We start from the raw sequence: 27691 nt of genomic DNA, 5'->3' as shown, positions 1-27691 counted from the left end.
AAAACGTTACTGCGCCTTTAAGAAACACAAATTTTGTCCAAATTTGAAATAACAGTGAAAAAAGGCAGTTACACTAACAAAATTTTTACAGTGTATGTAACAAGTCAGCAGAGCATTGCACCCACTTGCAAATTGATGATTAACCCCTTAATAACAAAAACAGAATAATAAATGACAAAAACGTTTTTTAAACACAGTCACAACAACTGCCACAGTCTACTGTGATTGTTACCCTCCTCAAACACGACTTTGAAGCCTTTTGAGCCCTTCAGAGATGTCCTGTATCATGCAGGTGGAAGCTGAATGTCTCTGTCAGTATTTTTAGCTACACAGAAAAGCACTAAAAAAGGCCCCTCCCACTCATATTACAACAGTGGAAAGCCTCCAGGAACTGTTTCTAGGCAAAATTCAAGCCAGCCATGTGGAAAAAACTAGGCCCCAATAAGTTTTATCACCAAACATATATAAAAAACGATTAAACATGCCAGCAAACGTTTTAAAATACACTTTTATAAGAGTATGTATCTCTATTAATAAGCCTGATACCAGTCGCTATCACTGCATTTAAGGCTTTACTTACATTAATTCGGTATCAGCAGCATTTTCTAGCAAATTCCATCCCTAGAAAAATATTTTAACTGCACATACCTTATTGCAGGAAAACTTGCACGCTATTCCCCCTCTGAAGTTACCTCACTCCTCAGAATATGTGAGAACAGCAAAGGATCTTAGTTACTTCTGCTAAGATCATAGAAAACGCAGGCAGATTCTTCTTCCAAATACTGCCTGAGATAAACAGTACACTCCGGTACCATTTAAAAATAACAAACTTTTGATTGAAGAAATAAACTAAGTCTAAAACACCACAGTCCTCTTACGACCTCCATCTTAGTTGAGAGTTGCAAGAGAATGACTGGATATGGCAGTGAGGGGAGGAGCTATATAGCAGCTCTGCTGTGGTTGATCCTCTTGCAACTTCCTGTTGGGAAGGAGAATATCCCATAAGTAATGGATGATCCGTGGACTGGATACACTTAACAAGAGAAAGTAAGATAATGAGGCCACACACGGTCACATGGAGTGCCATGCAGGACCGCCCCTGCAGTCGAGAAAAAAACACGCCAAACTAACAGACTGCGCAGTTAATCAAAAATAAAGGAAGAACCTGGGTCCTGTAAGTCATGCAGGAGCTTCCCCTCCTATAGGCTGTGCCCATCATTCACCAGATTCAATCAGAAATGGAGGCGCATATATGGAATGGTCTAAGACCAAGAATTAGAAAGAACACAATGTATCTGCCTAGAGACAGGGGAGGTGCAGGAGTCCCCCTATTGAAAACATATTTTAAAGCAATAAATGCCCAGCGCCTAGTTCACTGGTGCCATAATAATGCAGACAAAGCATGGGTTCATTTGGACCGAGACATCTTACAAAGGGGTAATGTAGGCGCGCTTGCATGGATATCAGTTGAGAATCGGACCCCTCTGATACATCAATACCCCCTCCTAAATGATGTCTTCCATGAGTGGGACTCATGGGTCAAAAAAGACATGTCCATTTCCTCTAAACCATCACCGGTAACACCGGCCTTTGAAAACCCAGATAACGCTCTGGCAAACGAAGCCCGATCCCCGAGAAATACTCACACTCTAGCAGAGGCCGCCATATCTAATGCCTTCGATGAAGGCAAGCTTCAAACTCAGGAAAATCTTATGAAATGGAATCGGTGGCTTTTCTCATCCTGGTTTAGGGTGGCACAGTTTCACCACTATATCAAGGGACATAAAGATGTGACCCCTCTCACGAGAGAGAAGACCGCCTTTGAAAATATTTGCACACTGGCTCAAACACCTAGTCATTTGATCTCCCGCTTGTATAAGCTACTACTGACAGGTAATGATGAGGCGCTGCCCTCATACACAGGAGCTTGGCGGGCGGAACTTGACTTAAACATCACCCACAAGGAGTGGCTGCAGATCTTTAATAAGGCAAAGACGGCATCAGTATCTATGAGGTTGCAAGAAATGCATTTTAAATTCTTGAGCCAATGGTACCTGACCCCTCAAAGACTGCATAAGATCTATCCACAGGCAAGTGATGAATGTTGGAGGGGGTGTGGGGAAATGGGCTCCACTTTGCACGTCTGCTGGACTTGCCCGAGAATTCGTGAATTCTGGGAGAGAGTTCTTGCAGAGAGTAGTCGGCTTCTTGGGGTGATTATACCCCCGAACCCTCAATACCTACTATACCACAGTCTCCCTAAGATTGTGGTAGAAGCAAAGCATAGACTTTTCCTACTGATGCTGAACTGTGCAAAGGGATTAATTCCAAAACACTGGAAATCGGTGACTGTGCCAAACTTTAATGAATGGAAAAATGGGGTAAGGGATCTGCTCGGTCTGGAGAGGTTTCACTACCTTAAAATAGGGAAACTTGACTTACACGAACATATGAACTTAATCTGGGAAGGGAAAGATATTTGAAAAATATTTTAACTTCAAACGGAAATAGCTAACCTAACTGGAGTGGGGGTGTGGCCCTGGAGGTGCACATATTTAAAAGAGCCATGGAACAATGTGTGATACAGAAAACATTGAGATCAGAATCCTGAAATAAGATTTTCAAAATTGTTAGCATGGGCGGAACGCTGAGAGCAGGACCTCATCCCTCCCCTCTCCTTCCCTGTCCCCCCCCTCCCTCCCCTTTTTTTTTTCTCCTCCCCCTGCTTGTCTTTCTATATTCTCATTCTCTCCCCCCCCCCCTCTTCTTTCCTCTCTATCTTCTCACCCTTCTAATTGGGTATGACTAAATACCCGAGCTAGTTTACTATCCTAACATTTGGATACAACTTTGAAAAACTCTGTTGCTTAAAAAACACGCTGACAACTGTGAACAATGTACCAGCAGCATGAACTAGGAGGTTTGTTAAAGAAAGACTTTTACTTTTTAACTGACACAGTTGCTTTCTTTCTAGAGATATACATAATATGTGATCTGTAACTCCTGTTTGTTTATCAATGATTGTAAAACTTCTACTTCTGGACATTCAATAAAGCTTTTTTTAAAAACAAAAAAAATAAAGGAAGAACCTGACTGTTCACACATTGCCAGAGCCACATCTTACACATGTCACAGCAAAAAATACAATAAAGTAATCATGTATAAATCTCCCCCTGTTCAATAATCCACTTCCGGAGATATTAACCATTGATTCTGTACAGGTAAAAGGAGTTACAATGTGACCCTGTCTTCTTGCGTTATCATAAATGTATAAAAATGAAACGATCTTACCAGAATCTATGCCGTGGAACTGAAACACGGCCCTCAAGTTTGACAGTGTTGTAGCATCGCCTCTGACATGGACTTGAGTGGTAGAAAGCAGGCAGCAAAACTCGTCAACGCTGATTGCTTAAGGAGCTGTTAATACGAGATGGATGGTTTTGCAGAAAGGCTCTTCCTGCATCTCCGGACTCTAACTTTCATCCATGCTCTCACTGAGAGGCTGACAGGACTACTTAAAACTCCAGTCCCATCTCGAAGAGTACTATCCTCCATAAGAGACTACTCCATAATCTTTTGACACTTCTCTGCCATCCTCCTGGGGTATGAAAGGAGTGGGGGAGGTATTTAAGCCTTTGGCTGGGGTGTCTTTGCCTCCTCCTGGTGGCTAGGTTCTGTATCCCCACAAGTAATGAATGAAGCTATGGACTCTCCTCATATTAAGATGGAAATAAACTTTTTATGATTCAGATGGAGCATTAAGTTTTAAGACAGTTCCCAATTTAGTTCAATTATCAAATCATGCAGTCTTTTTATTTTCACACTTTCTAGGGAACGAGAACCTACTGAGCATGTGCACAAGCTCACAGGGTATACGTATACTAGTCTGTGATTGGGTGATGTCTGTCACATGATACAGGGGGCTGTAAAATGGGAGAAAAAATAAAATTTGCCAGGAAAATAAAATCTACTGCTTATTTGAAATTCATAGTAGTTGTTGTTATTGCATTATCTTTTTATTATGAACTTGTTAATTATGCAATTCTACTGCATTTAGTGAGCCTGCACAAATAAACATGCACATTGGGGAATCTCTTTATTTCTTATTGCCTTAAACGTTTCATTACCTGAGTGTTAGTGTATGATCTATGAAGGTTTTGTTATGTTACAAAGTCTGAAATGTATTAGAACAAGCTATGTCCTGTGTCCTTACTATAAAGCATGTTGTGTCAAAATTGAAACCTCTCTTTTCTATATGGGACGCCTGTATTTACAAGAGATATTAGTAAAAAAGCACTCCATACACTTTCTAAATTTCATATTAGAAGATAAATTAGAGTGGAGCGCCAACAAAGGCAAGGTCTGGTGTGTGTGTGAGGGATGTGTTCACACTATCTTAAAGGAGGGCTAAATCCCTATAAAAACTCCAAAAATTAAATGTTTATAAAACAATAAAGATAAAAGATAAAAGTTATAACACAATTTTAATACAAACACAAATTACATCACTAAACATGGATCCATGGTACATAAAAACATATGTATATATATATGTATAAAAACAATTGTAAAAATACAACACTTAAAATATAGGGTTAAGTACCAGGGGGATTGCAAGAGCAAATAGCCCAAAACTTGGTTGCTGATTCAATTGAAAAAGTTATAATGATGTTAGAACTAATATGTGTATGTGGATAGTAGAGGTGGTATGCCTCAACTACCCTCTATGACATTGGGTTCAGGGCTACCCAAAATGAGGATTCAAATAACTAGTAGGTTTGTATTAGAATGCAAGAATTCCAACCAAACCACGAACCATGTGGGAGTCATTTGCACAATACTGGTCATAGGAGATTTCTAGCAGAGTGACCTCAGTGTAGACCTGTTTATTTACTCAAGGATGTTGGAGCCATAGTACCACCGGAAGTAGACACGGGCCCATTACCGGAGCAAAACAACTATTCCTCTGGGTAACGATGCAGAAAAAACAAACTTCCGGTTTCACGTACCCCAACTTCCGGTTTGGCGTATTAATCTCAAACCGGAAGTAGAGGACATAGGTAAACATCCGGTTTAGCGCTAATACCAGATGGGATTGAGTATGGCACACATGATGGTTAAACAAGCATAATAGATGCCAGAAATGTACTATATATGTATAGATGCCAGAAATGTACTATATATGTATAAGCTGGCAATTTGGGCTATAACAAACATTTATTCACTTTTATGAACAGAGATACTATATTCGGTATAGGACTGAGACTTCCGGTTTTAGCACTTCCGGGTTCAATAGTCAGTTTTGGCGCCAATTAAAGAGAAATCTGATTGGTAACACATAGGTATATAAGTCCCTGCTCACCTAACCATATATTACTCTTGAGAAAGGCCCGAGCTGTGGGCCGAAACGCGTTGGCAACTATATGGTGAGCTATTTTTCATGATTTATTATTATTTAATCATTACTATACTATGTTATTTTCTTCTGTTTTTAGGTTTTGAGGATTTCCCAGCCTTCTACTCTTATCTCATTTTTACCTCACATTGTCAATTCTATTTTTCTTTGCCTTGACATCAAGGATTGGAACCGTTTATCTATTGTATAATCTTGAGGATTTGAACTATTTATTGGAACCATTAACTTTCATTTTATTTTATTTTTGGACACTTTTTTTATCAGGATCACCATGATGTCACTACCATCTGATTTCTATGGACATTAATTTGGAACTAATTTGAGTTTCATTTTATAACTTTTGGGACGTTTTTTAGGAATATATATCTGTTTCCTTATTGTATTTATTTGTATTCTGAATTCTGTAACTCTTTTACACTAATTCTTTTCCCACATCACTTCAGGCATCACTCACTGTGTGATTTGTCACCCATATTTTTTACACATTTTTACACGTGTTTATAGTTTTATTTTTCAAGAATTTTTTGTTTTCACTTTTTGGAATCATTTTTTGATCAACACTAGTTTGTGTACACTCGAGTTTAATCTGTGATCACTTTTTTATAACCTCTTTTTTTCACATGTGATATACATCACGTTGTGAATTTTTATTTGAAATTTTATATTTTTTCTGCTTCTGTACAATCTGCATATTGCATCTATCAGACTAATAGGGAAAAACCTACTAGTTATTTGAATCCTCATTTTGGGTAGCCCTGAACCCAATGTCATAGAGGGTAGTTGAGGCATACCACCTCTACTATCCACATACCCATATTAGTTCTAACATCATTATAACTATATCAATTGAATCAGCAACCAAGTTTTGGGCTATTTGCTCTTGGAGGGATACAATCCCCCTGGTACTTAACCCTATATTTTAAGTGTTGTATTTTTAGAATTGTTTTTATACATATATATACATATGTTTTTATGTACCATGGATCCATGTTTAGTGATGTAATTTGTGTTTGTATTAAAATTGTGTTATAACTTTTATCTTTATTGTTTTATAACCATTTAATTTTTGGAGTTTTTATAGGGATTTAGCCCTCATTTAAGATAGTGTGAACACATCCCTCACACACACCAGACCTTGCCTTTGTTGGCGCTCCACTCTAACTTATCTTCTAATAGTACTCTTCCCGTGGGCAGTGGGGGCCCACCTTAGATAGGAGCTATAGGTCCTTCTAGCGCTGTGAGAATAATTCTCTGACTTTCTAAATTTCACTTGAGAGGTGTAAATGAACTCTGCATAGAATTCAATTTACTCTTGAATTCAATAAAAAGAAACAAGAATAAATGTGAGTTCTAAAACTTAACAAGATATTCTAATGTAAAAGTAGATGTTCTAACTTTTTACTGACCCTATCTGACTTTGTGCTTATCCCTACGTAGGTACATAAAGTCTTGTTTGGGAGCTACACACATTGCAGCTCCGAAGCAGGAAACTATTGGTCATTAAGTGGTACACAGTACTCTTGATTGGCTAACCAATATTTAACTGCTCGAAAGCTGCAAAATAGTGTGGCTTTACCACGTTATATATGTATTTAAAAAAAAAAAAAGGAACCATAACTATCTGCTTAATTACTTCTCCTTCATATGTATTATAGCATTAAGGGGTCATAAAAATCAAAAAATAACATGTAATCCTGTAATCCTTTAGAGCTTGTCATTTTATGACTATCAACCCTGCTCTGTGTGTTTAACCAGCACAACAGGTTAAACATACAAAAGAAGTGCCGCTCTGGACCCACAGTGCACTGCTGGTCCCTAGCAGAACACTCTGCTGATCCAATTAATAGCGCTAGTAGCACAGCTCAGATGTGTAACTAGCACTGCTGATCGTAGTAGGGAAGGGTCAATGGTGGTAAAATAAGATCTTCAGATTAGGATCTGTAATTTTTCGATTTTTATGGCCCTTTGATTCTCTTTACACTCTAAGTAATTCTGCAATCCGTTTCCACTTTGTGTCGATTGTAGATTTTAGGTGCACATGCATTTGAAAATCATTCTCAGCGATTTGCACAAAGCAATAAATGGGTTAAAATCCCACAGCACTTTATTTTTACACTTACCTTCCACTGCAAAGAATGAAACCACTGATCTCTCAAATAGCTGTTTGCAGCCTGTAACAAAACACAAGAGGAACATTTTAGATCAGATGTGGTTTCCTTGTTCACAAATGTAGCAGCTGAATTAAGTTTTAGTAAAGAATACGATAAACGACAGCACAATCTGCAACTACTGTATAAGCATTTCAAGTTGTTCAACATTTTTTTGCAGACAGTTTCTTCACCTTTTAATTCAAAGAAATAAACTGCTCTGCAGAGTCTACAGCAATTATTATTGCCCGAGTATTACTAACAAATTCCAAGGGTGTATAAACAAACATCTCTGCAGAACCAAGCTCACAATAAATGTGCATCAACCCTAAAACAAAAGCTTACTTCTCTGTCATATGCTGTTCCTCTTCTGAAGAATGCTTGTGAAAGGTCTGCTTCCCGTGATCTCCAAGGAAAAGTGTGGAAGGAAATATGTGAAGCAGTTAAAGGGATAGGAAGGTCAAAATTAAATGTGCATTTGAAATAAAAGTATTTGTGCAATATACGCCCATTAGCAACAAATGCTTTTAATAAAAGTTATTACTGGTTTTCTGTGGCATACACAGATATCCTGTGAGGGGCCATGCACCTGCATTTACACTGGTTAGCAGTGAGTATGACACAAATTACATTTTCAGAAGCAGCCAGCTCTCTAAGCAGGCATGGTTTTTGAATACTGGTGCATGAGCCTTCACAGGATATGCGCGTATGCCACAGAAAATCAGTAATGATATTTTTTAGAAGCATTTTTTCTAATAGACGTATATTGCAAAAATGATTCTATTTCAAATTGAAATGCACCTGTGCACATTTTTTGAGTTTTCTATCCCTTTAAGGTGGGACTTTTACTTTTGTACCTTAAATGTGGCAAAACATACAATGCTGTCAAAGATTGCAAAATATTGACCACATGCATTTTGCGAATTGAAAACTACAATACCCGGTCCCTTACAGACACACACAGTTATGAGATCAGATTCCTGCTGTATGCCTGTATATGTATTAACAAAATGACAAGTTTCATAGACTAAGATATGATTGAGTGTTTTGTGCTTTTTAATAACTTACATAAAAATGATAGAAAACATCATTCACTAGCTGTTTTAGGATCTTTTTTCAGTAACAGAGTGCACTTAATTTAAGCAAACCTCTTACTTTAGAGCTTCCCTCTCTAGAAAAAAAAAAACACACACACACTCACTTCTCACTATATGCCTCTGTTTAACCCAGGGTTTTTATTTACAAAAGATATTTATGCAATCTGTGAAGCTATACATGCTGTATGAAGTGACCAGGAATGGCCTGCAAGTAAGGCTGGTCCAGTACACACACACCGATTATTCTTCAGTATCTGCTTCCAGTGTATGCAAATATTTGTTTCATGCTGGGTACACATTTGATCAGGGTAGAAAAGTCTGTTGTTGAAATGGACCATACACTCCCTTTTTTAATTCAAGAACAACTCATGCGTATCTCTGACCATGAGTTTTACATACTAAAACAAAATCTTACAATAAGGGTGGAAAAATTGAAATGGACATTATTTTTACTTTGTTGCACCTAAGAGGGCTGGAAGTTTTATCAGACGGTAAGAAATCTGCTATTAGCTTAAAAAACAATATTAAACTTACCCTTTTGTCATCAATTCCGAGTTTAATAACCGATTATGTGTTTTCAATAAAAGACATACCTTTAAAACTGCTTGTTTTCATTATTTAATTTAATAATTTCAATTAAATATTATTTTATTAATCTAATAATAATAATTTTGAAAAGCATTCATAATATATATATATATATATATATATATATATATATATATATATATATATATATATATATATATATATATATATATATATATATTTCAAGGGACAGTAAATTTAATCTATATAGCATGAAGTTTTCCATTCTGAAATCAATTTAAATACATACCCCCCTCCAAAAATGTTTTTTTTTTTTTAAATAATTGTCTGTTTTTTTTTGTTTTGTTTTTAATATTTGCGTGCACACTCATGAACTGACTGTGGGAGCAGTGGCCTCTTGTCTTAACCCATTAAATGTATCTGCGCTTATTTTCAAGCAAGTGCTGCACTCATTGCGATTAGTGAGGGTTTCTCCCATGTTTGTTTTTCCATCTGGTTACCTTCTGATTAATAAGAGCAGAAAAAGTCACCACGTGTTTGTGCAAAACATTTACACAAGGAAAATGAGCCTAGCAATAATGACACCTGATCTGACAAGATTTTTAACTCCTTCTCTACCAGACGTGGGTGCAGCAAACTGTTGTTTAGGCGTCACAATCTGTTGCTTATTAGTAACCTACAGTCATATTGGCTCTCTGCAAAATATCATTAAAGTGAACTTACTGATGACTAGAAAGAAGACCAAGGACTCAATTCAATAAGACCTTTCTGTGTATTAGTAAAGTCAAGTTTTTTTTTAGTTTGCTGCTCCTAAAAGTTCTAAATGATACATATCTGACTGCGTTATGTCCTTGACCAATACTAGAAAAGTGGGAGGTGTCTTTATCAGCCATTGAGCAAATGACCATTAAAGGGACACTGAACACAAATTGTTTTCTTTTGTGATTCAGATAGAGCATACAATTTTAAGCAGCTTTCTAATTTACTCCTATTAACAATTTTTCTTCGTTCTCTTGCTATCTTTATTTGAAAAAGAAGGCATCTGAGCTTTTTTTTTTGGTTCAGAACTCTGGATAGCACTTTTTTACTGGTGGATGAATTTATCCACCAATCAGCAAAGACAACCCAGGTTGTTCACCAAAAATGGGCCAGCAAAAAAACTTACATTCTTGCATTTCAAATAAAGATACCAAGAGAATAAAAAAGATTTGATAATGGGAGTAAATTAGAAAGTTGTTTAATATTTCATGCTCTATCTGAATCACAAAAGAAAAACATTGGGTTCAGTGTCCCTTTAATGATCAGTTAGGAACAATCGATTAACTTATATATATATAATTTTTTTAAATACCAATTTAAAAAGATTTAGAGGGATATGAAACCCAGCTTTTTTTCATGATTCAGAGCATCCAATTTTATGCAGCTTTATTTATTTATTTATTTATTCCTTTTATCAAATTAGCTTTATTTTCTTAATATTGTTTGTTGAAGGAGCAGCAATGCACTACTGGGAGCAAGCTGAAGACATCAGACGAGCAAATGACAAGAGGCATATATGTACAGCCACCATAGCCGCTATGTCCCAGTAATGCATTGCTGCTCCTGAGCCTACCTAGGTATTATTTTCTACAAAGGATAAATAGTATAAAGTAAATTAGATAACAGTAAAATGGAATGTTTAAAACTGCATTCTGTATCTAAATCATGCTAGGAATATTGTGGATTTCATGTCCCTTTAACAAAGTTATTTTACAAACAAATGCATGAAACTGTATATGTTGTCATCCTCTCTATGTAAAAACAAAAAGTAGGATTGCAAGACTTCATTTAATAACATTTTAATGAGACAAGAAATGGACACAATTTCTACCATACATTTAAAATGTGCTATATAAACTCTATATAATTGAATATGTGTACATGACACGTGCATTAAATAGAGTGCCAAAGACAAGATCATGCTCTGAGACTAAAGGTGGGTAAAATTATGCATCACAGAGTCTGCTGCCTTGTACTGACCATATCTTGTTGGCATTACAGGATCTTCTAAAGACACAAAGTCATGGTTTATATATGCATCAGAAATTAAATCACTAAATTGCTTCAAAACGATTTAAAAACAGATTTTGTTAAGAAATGTTTCACTGTTTTGCATGCCAGGGACATAGGGTTTGTTTATTTCAAAATAAATTAGAAAATCTCGGCATGTAGTGGCTTCCAATTTTTTTCACTTTGCATAATTAAAATTTTATTTTAAAGCCCCTTTAAGATAATAATAGCTACAGCGACTAGGTGAAAAGAACATTTTGGGTGACACGGGGCTAGATTCACTAATACATCCTCCAGCCTTACCAACTCCTATGTTATTCTAGACAGTCCATTCACTAAAACAATGCTTCACAACTCCAGTAATCAGGTACACTTTAACAAGCAGTGGTTTAAGTGTCTTCCTGCTTGGGTATATCACTGGTTCCGTTACTAAGCTAAATTCACTAAGGCTCTCTCTAGCTTCCCCCGCCTCTACATCCTCCTCAGCCTCACCAGTTAATATAGTTATTTCCTCCTGTCATTCACTAAATAATTGAGAATCAGTTTCCTACAATAACATAGAAACATATGAAAAGGAAAAACCAAGGAAGCTGGAAAGAGCCAATAGTGAATTTTTCCTACTGTGACTGAGTCGCCTTTGCTCAGGTACTTAAGAACCAGAACTAATAAACACTTTCTAGATCTCTTCCAATTCTTCATATTTTCATTGAAGCGTGCGTCATAGCACAAGAACATAGGCCAGTGTGCTTTACCATGATTTTCATGAATGTAGAAGTTACATCTTTTGGAGATCTCCATGTAAGCAAATTAACATGAATATTGCAGTACATACTGCAAGAACAATAATTTGCTACTATATATGTAAAACTGTTTTTATTATATTTTGTACTTCTTTTCATTTTAAATATATAATTGAATTGGGTCCATCCATTTATATTTTACTTAAAGGGATACTAAACCCAATTGTTTTCTTTCATGCTTCAGATAGAGCATGCAAATTTAAAGCGACACTGACTAAACCCAATTATTTTCTTTTGTGATTCAGCTAGAACATGACATTTTAAGCAACTTTCTAATTTACTCCTATTATCACATTTTCTTCATTCTCTTGGTATCTTTATTTGAAATGAAAGAATGCAAGTTTAGATGCCGGCCCATTTTTGGTGAACAAACTAGGTTGTCCTTGCTGACTGGTGGACAAATTCATCCACCAATAAAAAAGTGCTGTCCAGAGGTCTGAACCCAAAAAAAAGCTTAGATGCCTTCTTTTTCACATAAAGATAGCAAGAGAACAAAGAAAAATTGATAATAGGCGTAAATTAGAAAGTTGCTTAAAATTGCATGCTTTATCTGAATCACAAAAGAAAAAATTTGGGTTCAGTGTCCTTTTAACCAACTTTCTAATTTACTTCTAATTTTACTTCGTTCTCTTGCAGGAATGTAAAGCTTAAGAGCCGGCCCATTTTAGGTTCAGCACCCTGGATAGCGTTTGTTTATTGGTGGCTACATTAAAAGGAGCTGGCCCGTTTTAGGTTCAGCACCCTGGATAGCGCTTGCTTATTGGTGACAACCCAGATGCTGAACCAAAAATGGGCCGGCTACTAAGCTTTGTATTCCTGCTTTTCAAATGAAGATAGCAAGAGAACAATGAGAAATTGGTAACAGGGGTGAATTAGAAAGATGCTTAAAATTGCCTGCTCTATCTGAAAAAAATTGGGCTTAGTATCCCTTTAACATCTAAGGAAAACAGCAGGAATTAAATCACTAGTAGCCAGCAAGTTGCAAGGGGAAATCACTCAATTATCTTTCATCAGGGGGACACGCAAATACGTAAATCTGACACTGATAGCTTATAAAGAAAGTAAATAGTTGATAAAAAAAACCATTAAAATGTAAAATAACTTTGCCAGATTTAAAACAATGTTTGTATTGAGAATTTTGCAGGCAGAGTCAGTGTTTATCTATAAATGTTGTTGATAATGAGACAAATCTCCTTAGCTATAAACAGATTAAAAATCCCAATTACATTGCAGAAACTTGTGGCACTAAACTGATAAATAATATTAATAATAATCTTACTGTTCCAAAAAGCAGATATGCATTAAGAAGTATACAATCGTGACGTGATCTTTTTTTAAAACCAATGACCAAGTTTTAATGCATTCCGTTTTTTGTTTTGTTTTTTAAATCTAGTTAAAATATGCAGTTCTACTTTATAAACTGAATTACCTGAACAACTCCTGACAAAGGCTAAGACCAGCTGTTAAATAGCGTATTCTTATTTGGACGACACCAAGAGGAGGTCCTACAGTGGTGTTAGAGCAGCTGAAGACCACCAGTGCGTGAATAGATGAACTCAGTGGCAGAGAGCTTTCTTCATCTGGCTACCTAGCTGTTGTTTGTGTTACTAACAGTATAGTCAGCATCGCACTGGGATCTCACCCCATGGGAAGGTACAATGATCTCAGAAGATACATAGTAAGGCTTTAATGATAGAAAGTAATTAAGGTAATGTTTAAAGCTCACATAAACAAGTCAGCCAAATAAAATAGAACAGATGTTCTTCAAAATAATTATGTTTACAAGTCAAACAAATGCAGATAAACAGACGAGCATAATAAAAAATATTCTAAAGTGACAGATACATAAAATAGTTGAATCAGTAGCGGACCAACTCAACAGAGCGCCCCCAAAGCTAGCTAATTAGTAAACAATAGTAGAGCTGCAACAACTAATCGGCATAATCGATAATAATCGATTATGAAAATAGTTGTCAACGAATCTCATAATCGATTAGTTGGTTTGCAATTAGTTGGTCTGTGCACGGCACCAGCTGCTTTACTCCAATGAGCTCCTGCACATGGTATTGTGTTTTATGGATATGTCCTTAGAATAAAGGATGTCTACAGACGTTTACTTTTCACTTTTTTAGGACACTATAAGTTTCTTTTTAAGTTTACAACTAAACCTGTCTTATGTGCAACCCAGAAATAAAATAGGAGTCATAATTTGGATTGTTTATAAAAAATTAGGTGATTTGGCACTATGCTTTGCATGATATAGTGCCAAGCTTGTTTTTTACACATAACCCTAGATGGATGGCATTTGTTATATTAATTGATGTCACTATTACCTGTTTGCACAATTTTTAGCAGATCGCTTGCTATTGCTGATATATGTACTCTATAGATAAATGTGTAAGGCTGTATCCTTTTACTGATATATAGTCTTTAGCCCTTTTTTCTTCTATTTTTAATTAATTGGAATATGTACTAAATTCAACCTCTGTAAGTATATATCTGTTATTTTAAGAGTGGGCTAGATATTTCCCCCCTAACCTTATAGCTGGTTATTTACCACTGAATATATATATTTAAGATATTTTTATGTTAAAATGAAGTCCAGGCTTACTTTGTTGAGTGGCCCCTTGCATTGGTGGAGAACTAACAAAGATAAATAGCCCACCTTGGTGGAATTGGCAAAACCCTATTTATGCATCTCAGGCACCTCAACACCATCTGAGCACCTCTTGTCTGCTGCAGGCAACATAGCTGCAAACAGAGAGCCAGCCTCAGCCAGGAGCATGTTGTCATGATGACATTTTTGCATTTCAATGCAAAGTTTCTGAAAGAGTGAATAACAGAATGTTATAAACAGTGGTAGACTACCTCTTTCTACTTCTACCTCTTTTTTTTTTTTTTTTTGTGGTTTTGTTTTGCTTAATTAGAAAAATGTGTTCTGCTGCTTAAAAAAATTGGACCAAGAGTTGTTTTAATGTAAAGTTTTAGTTGGAAGTTTATATTTATAACACTCAGTATGTGGATTTTATTTTAAAAATAGGAATTTTGTTTTAATCGAAAAAATAAATCGGCAGATTAATCGATTATGAAAATAACAGTTAGTTGCAGCCCTAAACAACAGTAATAATATACACGCTGCTCTGTATAATTTGGAGAATATATATATATATATATATATATATATATATATATATATATATATATATATATATATATATATATATATATATATATATATGAATGATGGATCTGCAAGGCTCCCCTACATAAGGATTGTACATATTATTATTATCATCATTTATTTGTAGAGCGCCAACAGATATTCTGCACACGCTTATGTATAGACTGGTTGCTATGGGTTCCCCAGCACTTGGGCCATGGTGCATCTGAACCTGCTGCACCAATGGTAGTTGGAGTTGAATATATAAATGGCAAGACGTTTAATAAGTTTATAAAAGCTACCTTCACTTTGCCTTATCATGCATATAGCCACTAGCACAAAGTGCTTTTAAACAGACTGTGTGCACAAACATATGTGCATAAACACATTGTAGGTCAGTACTCAAACCAAGTCATCCCTAAGGAATATTGTCTTGTTTGATGCAGTTTATTAAGGTGGAATATGACTCTGTGTGATATTTTGTTGTACAGTATGCAGATTTGTTTATGACACCTAAAAGCTGTTGCAAAATTAAATTAAAATAAGACAAACTCAAAATGTAATTTCACCTTAACAGGTTCAATTATGTATAATCATGAAGATCTTTTGACATTATCATCCTCTATAAAATACTGTAGCTACAATTGCCTTAAAGGGAGTGTAACCACCTTGAAATTGTAATTAAACATTTGTTGTTATTTGCAATCTATTATATTTTCATGATTTATTTTGAGCCCTTTTCATGATATTTAGTTTTAAAAATGATGGATTTTGTATTCATCAAGACTAATCCTGCCACATACTGCAACATTGCCTAATTGGCTCCAGCAGGTAACAATTGCAAAACAATTCAATTTATACCAACAATCACTGTGATTAGCCTTGTTCTATGCCAGCTCAAGCCTAGATTGGCTCTTCCAAATAAGGAAAAAGCTTGGTGGAGTTTAGCTCTTGAAAAACAATTGCAGAAATACTTTGTCATTTCAAGGTGTTTACTGTCCCTTTAAAGGGTTTTTAAATTCAACTTATTTTCCCAATTATCTATTTAATTATGCATAGTGGGAAAAAACATTGTAATGCACTTTCATTAATTATTTTGCCTGCTTTTCCTGTAAGTTAACTCTGAAAATTATAGCTTCTCCACTGCCCTTACATAGTGGCTGGAGTGCATTCTGTAGAATTCACATCCCAGATTTGCTGCACATTGATTGCTTGATGTACAGAATACATTTACATGTTCCCTAATTTGCCACAGCAAAGGAGAGAATATAAACAACATAAACAACATTCAAAAAGGCAAGAATAATATGATCCAAATGCTCCTTAAAAAGGTGAAAACTTTATTTCATCCTCTTAAAAACATGTTCACAGGAACAAAAATGGGCATACTGTAACATTCAAAAGGTCTTTCAATGGGTGTGTCCCTAGACTCCAAAACAATAAAAACAATTCTGACAAAATTAGTTTTACCCCCTTTAACTGGAGTTATGTCCCACTCCTGCGCTGGACATTTTCAGTTTTTAGATGTGACTCATATTTAAGCCCTACTGTAGGTCTTTTTGTCACTGACACCATCTCACATATTATATATTTTTATATTCAGCAGATTCAGACTATACCATTATTTTATGTATATATGACGTGAGAAAACTAAGATTTAACAATTTTTAGCGGGTTTGTTTCTTTAACTCTGAAACAGTAGATGATTTCCATTTAAATATTAGGTGTTGGGGGTTCTAGGTCTTAAAGGGAAATGAAACCTCTTTTTTCTTTCATGATTCAGTCAGAGCATACAATTTTAAACAACTTTCCAATTTACTTCTATTATCAAATTTGCTTCATTCTCTTAGTATCCTTTTGTTAAAGGAACTACAAATGTGCTACTGGGAGCTAGCTGAACACAACAAGAAGCATATATGTGCAGCCACCAATCAGCAGCTATCGCCCAGAAATGCATTGTTGCTAATAAGCCTACCTCAGTATTATTTTTAACAAAGGATATCAAGAGAATGAAGCAAATTAGATAGAAGTAAATTAGAATGTTGTTAAAAATGTCATGCTCTATCTGAATCATGAGAGAGAAAAAAACATAATTTATGCTTACCTGATAAATTCCTTTCTTCTGTAGTGTGATCAGTCCACGGGTCATCATTACTTGTGGGATATTAACTGCTCCCCTACAGGAAGTGCAAGAGGATTCACCCAGCAGAGTTGCTATATAGCTCCTCCCCTCTACGTCACCTTCAGTCATTCGACCAAGGACCAATGAGAAAGGAGAAGCCAAGGGTGTAGTGGTGACTGGAGTATAATTTAAAAAATATTTACCTGCCTTAAAAAACAGGGCGGGCCGTGGACTGATCACACTACAGAAGAAAGGAATTTATCAGGTAAGCATAAATTATGTTTTCTTCTGTTAAGTGTGATCAGTCCACGGGTCATCATTACTTGTGGGATACCAATACCAAAGCAAAAGTACACGGATGACGGGAGGGATAGGCAGGCTCTTTATACAGAAGGAACCACTGCCTGAAGAACCTTTCTCCCAAAAATAGCCTCCGAGGAAGCAAAAGTGTCAAATTTGTAAAATTTGGAAAAAGTATGAAGCGAAGACCAAGTTGCAGCCTTGCAAATCTGTTCAACAGAGGCCTCATTCTTAAAGGCCCAAGTGGAAGCCACAGCTCTAGTGGAATGAGCTGTAATTCTTTCAGGAGGCTGCTGTCCAGCAGTCTCATAAGCTAAACGAATTATGCTACGAAGCCAAAAAGAGAGAGAGGTAGCAGAAGCTTTTTGACCTCTCCTCTGACCAGAGTAAACGACAAACAGGGAAGACGTTTGTCGAAAATCTTTAGTTGCCTGTAAATAAAATTTAAGGGCACGAACTACATCCAGATTGTGCAAAAGACGTTCCTTCCTCGAAGAAGGATTTGGGCACAAGGATGGAACAACAATCTCCTGATTGATATTCCTGTTAGTGACTACCTTAGGTAAGAACCCAGGCTTAGTACGCAGAACTACCTTATCCGAGTGAAAAATCAAATAAGGAGAATCACAATGTAAGGCTGATAACTCAGAGACTCTTCGAGCCGAGGAAATAGCCATTAAAAATAGAACTTTCCAAGATAACAACTTTATATCAATGGAATGAAGGGGTTCAAACGGAACACCCTGTAAAACGTTAAGAACAAGGTTTAAACTCCATGGTGGAGCCACAGCTTTAAACACAGGTTTAATCCTGGCCAAAGCCTGACAAAAAGCCTGAACGTCTGGAACTTCTGACAGACGCTTGTGTAACAGAATGGACAGAGCTGAGATCTGTCCCTTTAAGGAACTAGCGGATAACCCCTTTTCTAAACCTTCTTGTAGAAAAGACAATATCCTAGGAATCCTAACCTTACTCCAAGAGTAACCTTTGGATTCGCACCAATATAGGTATTTACGCCATATTTTATGGTAAATCTTTCTGGTAACAGGCTTCCTAGCCTGTATTAAGGTATCAATAACTGACTCAGAAAAACCACGCTTTGATAAGATCAAGCGTTCAATTTCCAAGCAGTCAGCTTCAGAGAAGTTAGATTTTGATGTTTGAAAGGACCCTGAATCAGAAGGTCCTGTTTCAGAGGTAACGACCAAGGTGGACAGAATGACATGTCCACCAGATCTGTATACCAAGTCCTGCGTGGCCATGCAGGCGCTATTAGAATCACTGATGCTTTCTCCTGTTTGATTCTGGCAATCAATCGAGGAAGCATCGGGAAAGGTGGAAACACATGAGCCATCCTGAAGGTCCATGGTGCTGTCAAGGCATCTATCAGGACCGCTCCCGGATCCCTGGATCTGGACCCGTAGCGCGGAAGCTTGGCGTTCTGTCGAGACGCCATGAGATCTATCTCTGGTTTGCCCCAACGTGGAAGTATTTGGGCAAAGACCTCTGGATGAAGTTCCCACTCCCCCGGATGAAAAGTCTGACGACTTAAGAAATCCGCCTCCCAGTTCTCCACTCCCGGGATGTGGATTGCAGACAGGTGGCAAGAGTGAGACTCTGCCCAGCGAATTATCTTCGATACTTCCATCATTGCTAGGGAGCTTCTTGTCCCTCCCTGATGGTTGATATAAGCTACAGTCGTGATGTTGTCCGACTGGAACCTGATGAACCCCCGAGTTGCTAACTGGGGCCAAGCCAGAAGAGCATTGAGGACTGCTCTCAATTCCAGAATGTTTATTGGAAGAAGACTCTCCTCCTGATTCCATAGTCCCTGAGCCTTCAGAGAATTCCAGACAGCGCCCCAACCTAGTAGGCTGGCGTCTGTTGTTACAATTGACCAGTCTGGCCTGCTGAATGGCATTCCCCTGGACAGATGTGGCCGATAAAGCCACCATAGAAGAGAATTTCTGGTCTCTTGAATGGAATGAAGGACACGGCATGCACTTTGAAGTTTTGTTAACCTGTCCTCTGTCAGGTAAATCTTCATTTCTACAGAATCTATCAGAGTCCCCAGGAAGGGAACTCTTGTGAGTGGAAAGAGAGAACTTTTCTCTTCGTTCACTTTCCATCCATGCGACCTTAGAAATGCCAGTACTATCTCTGTATGAGATTTGGCAGTTTGAAAGCTTGAAGCTTGTATCAGTATGTCGTCTAAGTACGGAGCTACTGAAATTCCTCGCGGTCTTAGTACCGCCAGAAGAGTGCCCAGAACCTTTGTGAAGATTCTTGGAGCCGTAGCCAGTCCGAATGGAAGAGCTACAAACTGGTAATGCCTGTCTAAAAAGGCAAACCTTAGATACCGGTAATGACTTCTGTGAATCGGTATGTGAAGGTAAGCATCCTTTAAATCCACTGTGGTCAAGTACTGACCCTCTTGGATCATGGGCAAAATTGTTCGAATAGTTTCCATCTTGAACGATGGAACTCTTAGGAATTTGTTTAGGATCTTTAAATCCAAGATTGGCCTGAAGGTTCCCTCTTTTTTGGGAACTACAAACAGATTTGAGTAAAACCCTTGTCCTTGTTCCAACCGCGGAACTGGATGGATCACTCCCATTAATAAAAGATCTTGTACGCAGCGTAGAAACGCTTCCTTCTTTGTTAGGTTTGTTGACAACCTTGACAGATGAAATCTCCCTCTTGGGGGAGAGGATTTGAAGTCCAGAAGGTATCCCTGAGATATGATCTCTAGCGCCCAGGGATCCTGAACATCTCTTGCCCAAGCCTGGGCGAAGAGGGAAAGTCTGCCCCCCACTAGATCCGGTCCCGGATCGGGGGCCCTCAATTCATGCTGTCTTAGGGGCAGCAGCAGGTTTTCTGGCCTGTTTGCCCCTGTTCCAGGACTGGTTAGGTTTCCAGCCTTGTCTGTAGCGAGCAACAGCTCCTTCCTGTTTTGGTGCAGAGGAAGTTGATGCTGCTCCTGCTTTGAAATTACGAAAGGAACGAAAATTGGACTGTCTAGCCTTGGCTTTGGCCTTGTCCTGAGGCAGGGCATGACCTTTACCTCCTGTAATGTCATCAATAATCTCTTTCAAGCCGGGCCCGAATAAGGTCTGCCCTTTGAAAGGAATATTAAGCAATTTAGATTTAGACGTAACATCAGCTGACCAGGATTTTAGCCACAGAGCTCTGCGTGCCTGAATGGCGAATCCTGAATTTTTAGCCGCAAGTTTAGTTAAATGTACTACGGCATCTGAAATAAATGAATTAGCTAACTTAAGGAATTTAAGTTTGTGTGTGATGTCATCTAGTGTGGATGATTGAAGTGTCTCTTCCAGAGACTCAAACCAAAATGCTGCTGCAGCCGTGACAGGCGCAATACATGCAAGAGGTTGCAATATAAACCCTTGTTGAACAAACATTTTCTTAAGGTAACCCTCTAATTTTTTATCCATTGGATCTGAAAAAGCACAGCTATCCTCCACTGGGATAGTGGTACGCTTAGCTAAAGTAGAAACTGCTCCCTCCACCTTAGGGACCATTTGCCATAAGTCCCGTGTGGCGGCGTCTATTGGAAACATTTTTCTGAATATAGGAGGGGGTGAGAAAGGCACACCGGGTCTATCCCACTCCTTAGTAACAATGTCAGTAAGTCTCTTAGGTATAGGAAAAACGTCAGTACTCGTCGGTACCGCAAAATATTTATCCAACCTACACATTTTTTCTGGGATTGCAACTGTGTTACAATCATTCAGAGCCGCTAATACCTCCCCTAGTAACACACGGAGGTTCTCAAGCTTAAATTTAAAATTTGAAATGTCTGAGTCCAGTTTATTTGGATCAGAACCGTCACCCACAGAATGAAGCTCTCCGTCTTCATGTTCTGCAAACTGTGACGCAGTATCAGACATGGCCCTTGCATTATCAGCGCACTCTGTTCTCATCCCAGAGTGATCACGTTTACCTCTTAGTTCTGGTAGTTTAGCCAAAACTTCAGTCATAACAGTAGCCATATCTTGTAATGTGATTTGTAATGGCCGCCCAGATGCACTCGGCGCTACAATATCACGCACCTCCTGAGCGGGAGATGCAGGTACTGACACGTGAGGCGAGTTAGTCGGCATAACTCTCCCCTCGTTGTTTGGTGAAATATGTTCAATTTGTACAGATTGACTATTTTTTAAAGTAGCATCAATACATTTAGTACATAAATTTCTATTGGGCTCCACTTTGGCATTAACACATATAGCACAGATATCTTCCTCTGAATCAGACATGTTTAACACACTAGCAAATAAACAGCAACTTGGAAATACTTTTCAAAGTAATTTACAAATAATATGAAAACGAACTGTGCCTTTAAGAAGCACAGAAAAATATTATAACAGATAAAATAATTAAGTTATAGCATCAATCTTTGTCAGAATATACAGTTTTAGCAAAGGATTGTTCCCCTCAGCAAATGATAACTAACCCAGGCAGCAGAAAAAAAATACACAAATAAACGTTTTTTATATCACAGTCAATACAATCAGCACAGCTCTGCTGTATGATTACTTCCCTCAAAAAAAGACTCTTGAGATCCCTGAACTCTGTAGAGATGAACCGGATCATGCAGGAAGAAAATGAACCTCTGACTGAGTTTTTCTGATGCATAGTGAAAGCACCAAAATGGCCCCTCCCCCACACACATAACAGTGAGAGGGATCAGTGAACTGCTCTAATTTAAATCAAAACTATTGCCAAGTGGAAAAAAAGTGCCCAAAACATTTTTTCACCCAGTACCTCAGAGAAAAAAACGTTTTTACATGCCAGCAAAAAAACATTTTACCTCAATAATTAATTGTCATTTAAAACCTATTGCAAGTCCCTGCAAAATAGGTTAAGTCTATGTATACAGTTTAAAAGCCAGAGAAGTACCATTTCCCAGAAAACTGAAGTGTAAAATATACATACATGACAGCCTTATATCAGCTACATCTACTGCATTCAAGGCTGAGTTTACATTATAACGGTATGGCAGGATTTTCTCATCAATTCCATGTCAGAAAATAATAAACTGCTACATACCTCTTTGCAGATTAATCTGCCTGCTGTCCCCTGATCTGAAGTTTACCTCACTCCTCAGATGGCCGAGAAACAGCAATATGATCTTAACTACTCCGGCTAAAATCATAGAAAAACTCAGGTAGATTCTTCTTCAAATTCTACCAGAGAAGGAATAACACACTCCGGTGCTATTATAAAATAACAAACTTTTGATTGAAGATATAAAAACTAAATATATCACCATAGTCCTCTCACACATCCTATCTAGTCGTTGGGTGCAAGAGAATGACTGGAGGTGAAGTAGAGGGGAGGAGCTATATAGCAACTCTGCTGGGTGAATCCTCTTGCACTTCCTGTAGGGGAGCAGTTAATATCCCACAAGTAATGATGACCCGTGGACTGATCACACTTAACAGAAGAAATTGGGGTTTCATGTCCCTTTAAGGGAGCTGAGTTTGAGAGGATTAAGCTCCCTGCTGCAGCTAGGTACTTCTGAGTTCCCAGGGCTTGGTGATGTCACCAGCATCCCAGGATTCCCCCAGTGATGCTGGGATACCTCATATGGAGGGGGAGGGCTTTGCTCTCAAGTGGATAAATGCTTTTAAAAATTTATTTTGTTGGCAGATTTTTTCTTTTGCAGAGCACTGAATCATTTCTGATACATATACAGAAAATGTCTAGAAACCTATGGAATGTATTGATATCAGTCACAGTCATTTTTAACAAGCTGGCAAATTGATTCCATTAAAGGGCACACAAAATAATTTCTCTATTGCAGTATTGAGAATGGCTCATAATCATTTTCTTGCACAAACAGTCCTTGCATTTTGTGGCAACTGCATGACATTAACAACAACATAAACGATACAAGAGATTTAAACTGGAAAAGAATATTGATGTGTACAATACCTGAAGCAAAACAGTACCACTGGGAATTGTAAGCTGTAAACAGTACTTTGGGGCATTTTCCCAGGACAGCAGCTGAACATCCTCAATAGAGCTGTATGAAATGCAATTTTCCATGTACCCTGTAGGCTGAACAAAAAGCAGAGAAATAATTAAACTCTTTTTCAGTGACATCAACTTAGAGTAAGGTTATATCATCCTTTATCAAATTCTGTTCTATTCACTGACTCTCATCCCCCACACTTGTTATCCCCCGAGTGCATAAGTGGATACGTTTGAATGTGTTATAGCACTGTATTACTGCTTGTACATAACTATGTGTTTTAACCCCTATAAAATGAGTTAAACACATAGTTAGTTAAAGTCAGCCCCAGAAAACGGATGTACTACTGGGAGCTTGCTGTACTAACACATCTGGTGAGCCAAAGGCAAGAGACATATTTGTGTAGCTACCAATTACCAGCTAGATCCCAGTAGCACATTGCTGCTCCTAAGCTTTCTTAGATATGCATTTTAACAAAAGAAAATTTGATAATAGAAGAAAACTGAAAAGTCTGTAAAAATAGCATGCTCTGTCTGAACCATGAAATTTAAAAAGGGACATTAAACACGTTGAGATGGTAATAAAAAAATTATAATATATATATATATATATATATACACACACACACACACACACACACACACACACACTGTATATATATAAATCTGCAATATACTTTAATTATTTATTTTGTCCCCTTTTCCTGTAATTCCATTCTGAAATTGTGAGTTTTTCAGTTCCTGTTAAAAATATAAGTGCAGAACACAGTTATATTCCACACAGCCATTGGCTGCACACTCTAGTGACCTATTTATAACTGACCCTAATAGGCCACAGCAGAGAAGGTAACCTAAGTTACAACATGGCATATCCCATTGTTTTATAGACACTAAAACTTTACACTTATTTTGTCAATATTTAAACAGCCAATGACACTTGAAAAAATAAATCTACAAGTTACACTCAGACTAATCTTTTCTTTGAATGCATCTTGCTATCTAGTATTTATTTAGTGTTTAATGTCCCTTTAATCATGAGTTTCATGTCCCATAAATTCATACCTCAATAGGGCAAATCCACAGTCTGAATACCGTTTACTGTATTCCTCATGCATATTCTGCATTGTGTAGAGAAGGCTGCACATACAGCAATACACTGCAACCCTATGGAACGGTCAGGTTCTTTATAACCAAATCACAATATTACAAATAATCATTGCCACATGTAATATCAAGCCCTTTGTGCAATGCAATCAACAATGCGTTCATCTGGTAATTATATACTATTATCTTCTGTTTGTTAGAAGAAAGATAAGAGTCCAAATAACAAACAATAATAATACTCAGCTTTATTAACAAAGCAGCTCCCACCTGTTCCCAAACAAAAAATACTTGCAGGAACATTATATGCATTTTTCCCTTGGTTACATCTAAATTAGAACATTTTAAAAACCATTAAATATAAATATATATATATGAAACAAATGTTCCTGTTTTAATAAATATTATGTTTTTTTTATCATACTAATAGAATGATGTCCCTTTCTATCAACGCAACAGTGGAAGCTGTCCCTAGAAACCAATCAAAATGAATTCTTAAATATACAAAAAAATAAAAATAAAGTTTTAACCTTTTCCTGATAGGACTTATTTGTCTACATCGGAATAAAGTTCCTATGTAAACAAATAAGTAAAAATTGAAAACAAGCGATCGTTAATGCAATCACGTGTTTTCAATGATGGGATCGGGTCAGAGGGAGTGCCTATGACACTAGGCATACCCTACAGCCCGCAATCCCATTTAGCAAGCGGCTATGGCTTCAGGACAGCCAAACGGCTATGACGCTCCATGCCGTCCTAACGGCGCAAAAGCCCAGCGCAATTAGGACGGCATGGAACATCCTAACGGTGGGAAGGAGTTAAAGGGACATTCTGATACAATAATAAATTGTGCTAATATGTTACAGAATGCCATTATTGCACAAATACTGTAAAAGAGCTAAATACAGAGTTAAAGGGACATTAAACCCAAAAATTACATTTTCCTCCTGTTTTTTGCCCTAGCTTAGCTTGTCTTTCAGCGTTTTTTAATTTCATTAGTAAATCTGTATGATGTATTGGGATGAAATATAATCTTAATACTTTTCTGTATTAACATATTGGGTGGGGTACATGAAATTACTATTTATTTTACTCTTTTTTATCAAACTATAGTAATTTTCTTTATCTGGATTCAGCAGAACAATGATGAGATCAATTAAATATATGTCAAGGGACAACATGTCTAAACAGGATAGCTACAAAACTGACACAAAGAATGAGTGTCACATGTCACAAATGAGAACGCTTAATTACAGTGTGAGTTATTTTCTGAAAGAGCTGCTCTGCAGAGCTGCTGGGGAATGTGGGTGTTCTCAACACAGATTTTTTTTTTAACATTTGTTGCATCACTGATAGATGGAAATGACTTGGCCTGCACAAGCTGTTCTTCCCTACATACACCATTTAGACTGAAATCTCAATAGCGGTCTTTCACCTGTATAATTAAAGGCACATTCTAATGCAAACATGGGTAGAGCATGTAATTGTTGTGTTACAGACTCTAGCTTACAAATGGGTTAAACACATAGGTAAAGTCCCCCTTTAGACGTTGCAACTCCCAAGTAGGGAACAGCCAGTGATTGGTAGCTGCATGAGACTTGTTCCCCTTAATTAGTTTAACAGTTCTGTCTTGCTAAACAGATGTAAGGTTTCAAACTTCAAAGCCGGTATTTACCTTTGTATTTACTTTTGTGGGGATTAAATGCACAAGCCTAGATTAAGGATAACATGCAGTGTGTTATTTTGTGCTTGGCCTTGCGCAATCGATAATGCAAAACCAGGTATTACAAGCTGTTCGTTTAAGAAAAGCATTTTTAACACAAATAGCACAGTCATGCATTCCGCACACAGGACATATGAAATACCGTTTTCTCTTTTAGCGCTTTTTAAAAAAAAAAACGGTATTGTGTTATCACTTGCTTTTGTGCATTAAAAGCAAGGATAATTGAATCATTTAACTTCTCCAGTGTAATTTTTGCAGTCTATCGATTAATCGCAATAGCATTATCCAACAAGAATTACAGTGCGGGCTCTCATTATCTGAGGAAAATGATGCACCTGTGCTATCTGACATGAATACTGTAGCGTGCACATTACTGGCAACCATGGACTTCTGATACTAGTGTTAAAATGCCAGTGATATGGATTATGTTAACGCTCCATACACTAACATTTGTAATCTAGGTCCTAGTAATAGACTAACAAATTAGATATTTTCCTTTATGCTTTAAAATCCCTTACATGTTTAACCCTTTAAACTCATATTTGTCAGCATAGTAGACCTCAAAAAAAAATCAGAAGACAAAAAAAAAAAAAAGTTAAAATCTTCTGCAGGGTATTGGTTAACTGTGACCAGTTGGAGCAGCTGGTAATGGTCCTGCAGACCAGTTTTCTACCAATTTGAAGAACACTCCAGACATGAGGGTTGTCATGGTGAATACACTTGGTAACATGACTCACCGAGTGGCTTCACTTCAGGCTTGTTTGCACTCGAGCTATGTACGCATCTTCAAAGTCAGCTGCACCATGTGGACATATGTATCACAGTTCATAGAGACTATACCAAGACAGCTCTGTACTTCAGTTACAAGTCTGTAACATAATATCTACTTACGCACAGAGGCCGTTATAATCTACAGCTTGGCATACACACAACCTGCTGAACTTAAAGAAGGCCAGGAATGGAAGCATTTTACAATGATTTGCAAGGCTCAGGTTGATATGCCAGCAATGCGTGATAGGATTCATGCAGCTGGGGGATCTGCACAAGTGACCATTGCAAATTCTGCCACTATGATTTTGATTATACCCCCCAATATAGGATAATTTGTCATGTTCCTCAGAAAGATATATATATAGTAGCCGTATTAGTCCAGGTCGTTGAATATCAAAATAAAAAGAGTATTGCAGTATGCAGTAATACCTTTTTTATGGGACTAATATTACATAGTAA

At 37.3% G+C, this 27691-nt stretch overlaps 1 protein-coding gene across 1 annotated transcript in view; it reads right to left on the bottom strand.

The window, feature by feature from the left end:
- The window catches only part of CMIP (c-Maf inducing protein), a 363762-nt gene that overhangs the window by 174929 nt on the left and 161142 nt on the right, over nt 1-27691 (bottom strand). Inside the window, 2 exon segments of the mRNA XM_053700697.1 lie at nt 7537-7587; nt 23599-23724. Coding sequence (XP_053556672.1) covers nt 7537-7587; nt 23599-23724 — 177 coding nt within the window.

The sequence above is a fragment of the Bombina bombina genome, chromosome 1, assembly GCF_027579735.1.
Source record: "Bombina bombina isolate aBomBom1 chromosome 1, aBomBom1.pri, whole genome shotgun sequence".
Taxonomy (NCBI): domain Eukaryota; kingdom Metazoa; phylum Chordata; class Amphibia; order Anura; family Bombinatoridae; genus Bombina; species Bombina bombina.
Note: the sequence above shows the minus strand (reverse complement) of the source record. Positions and strands in the feature narration are given on the sequence as shown.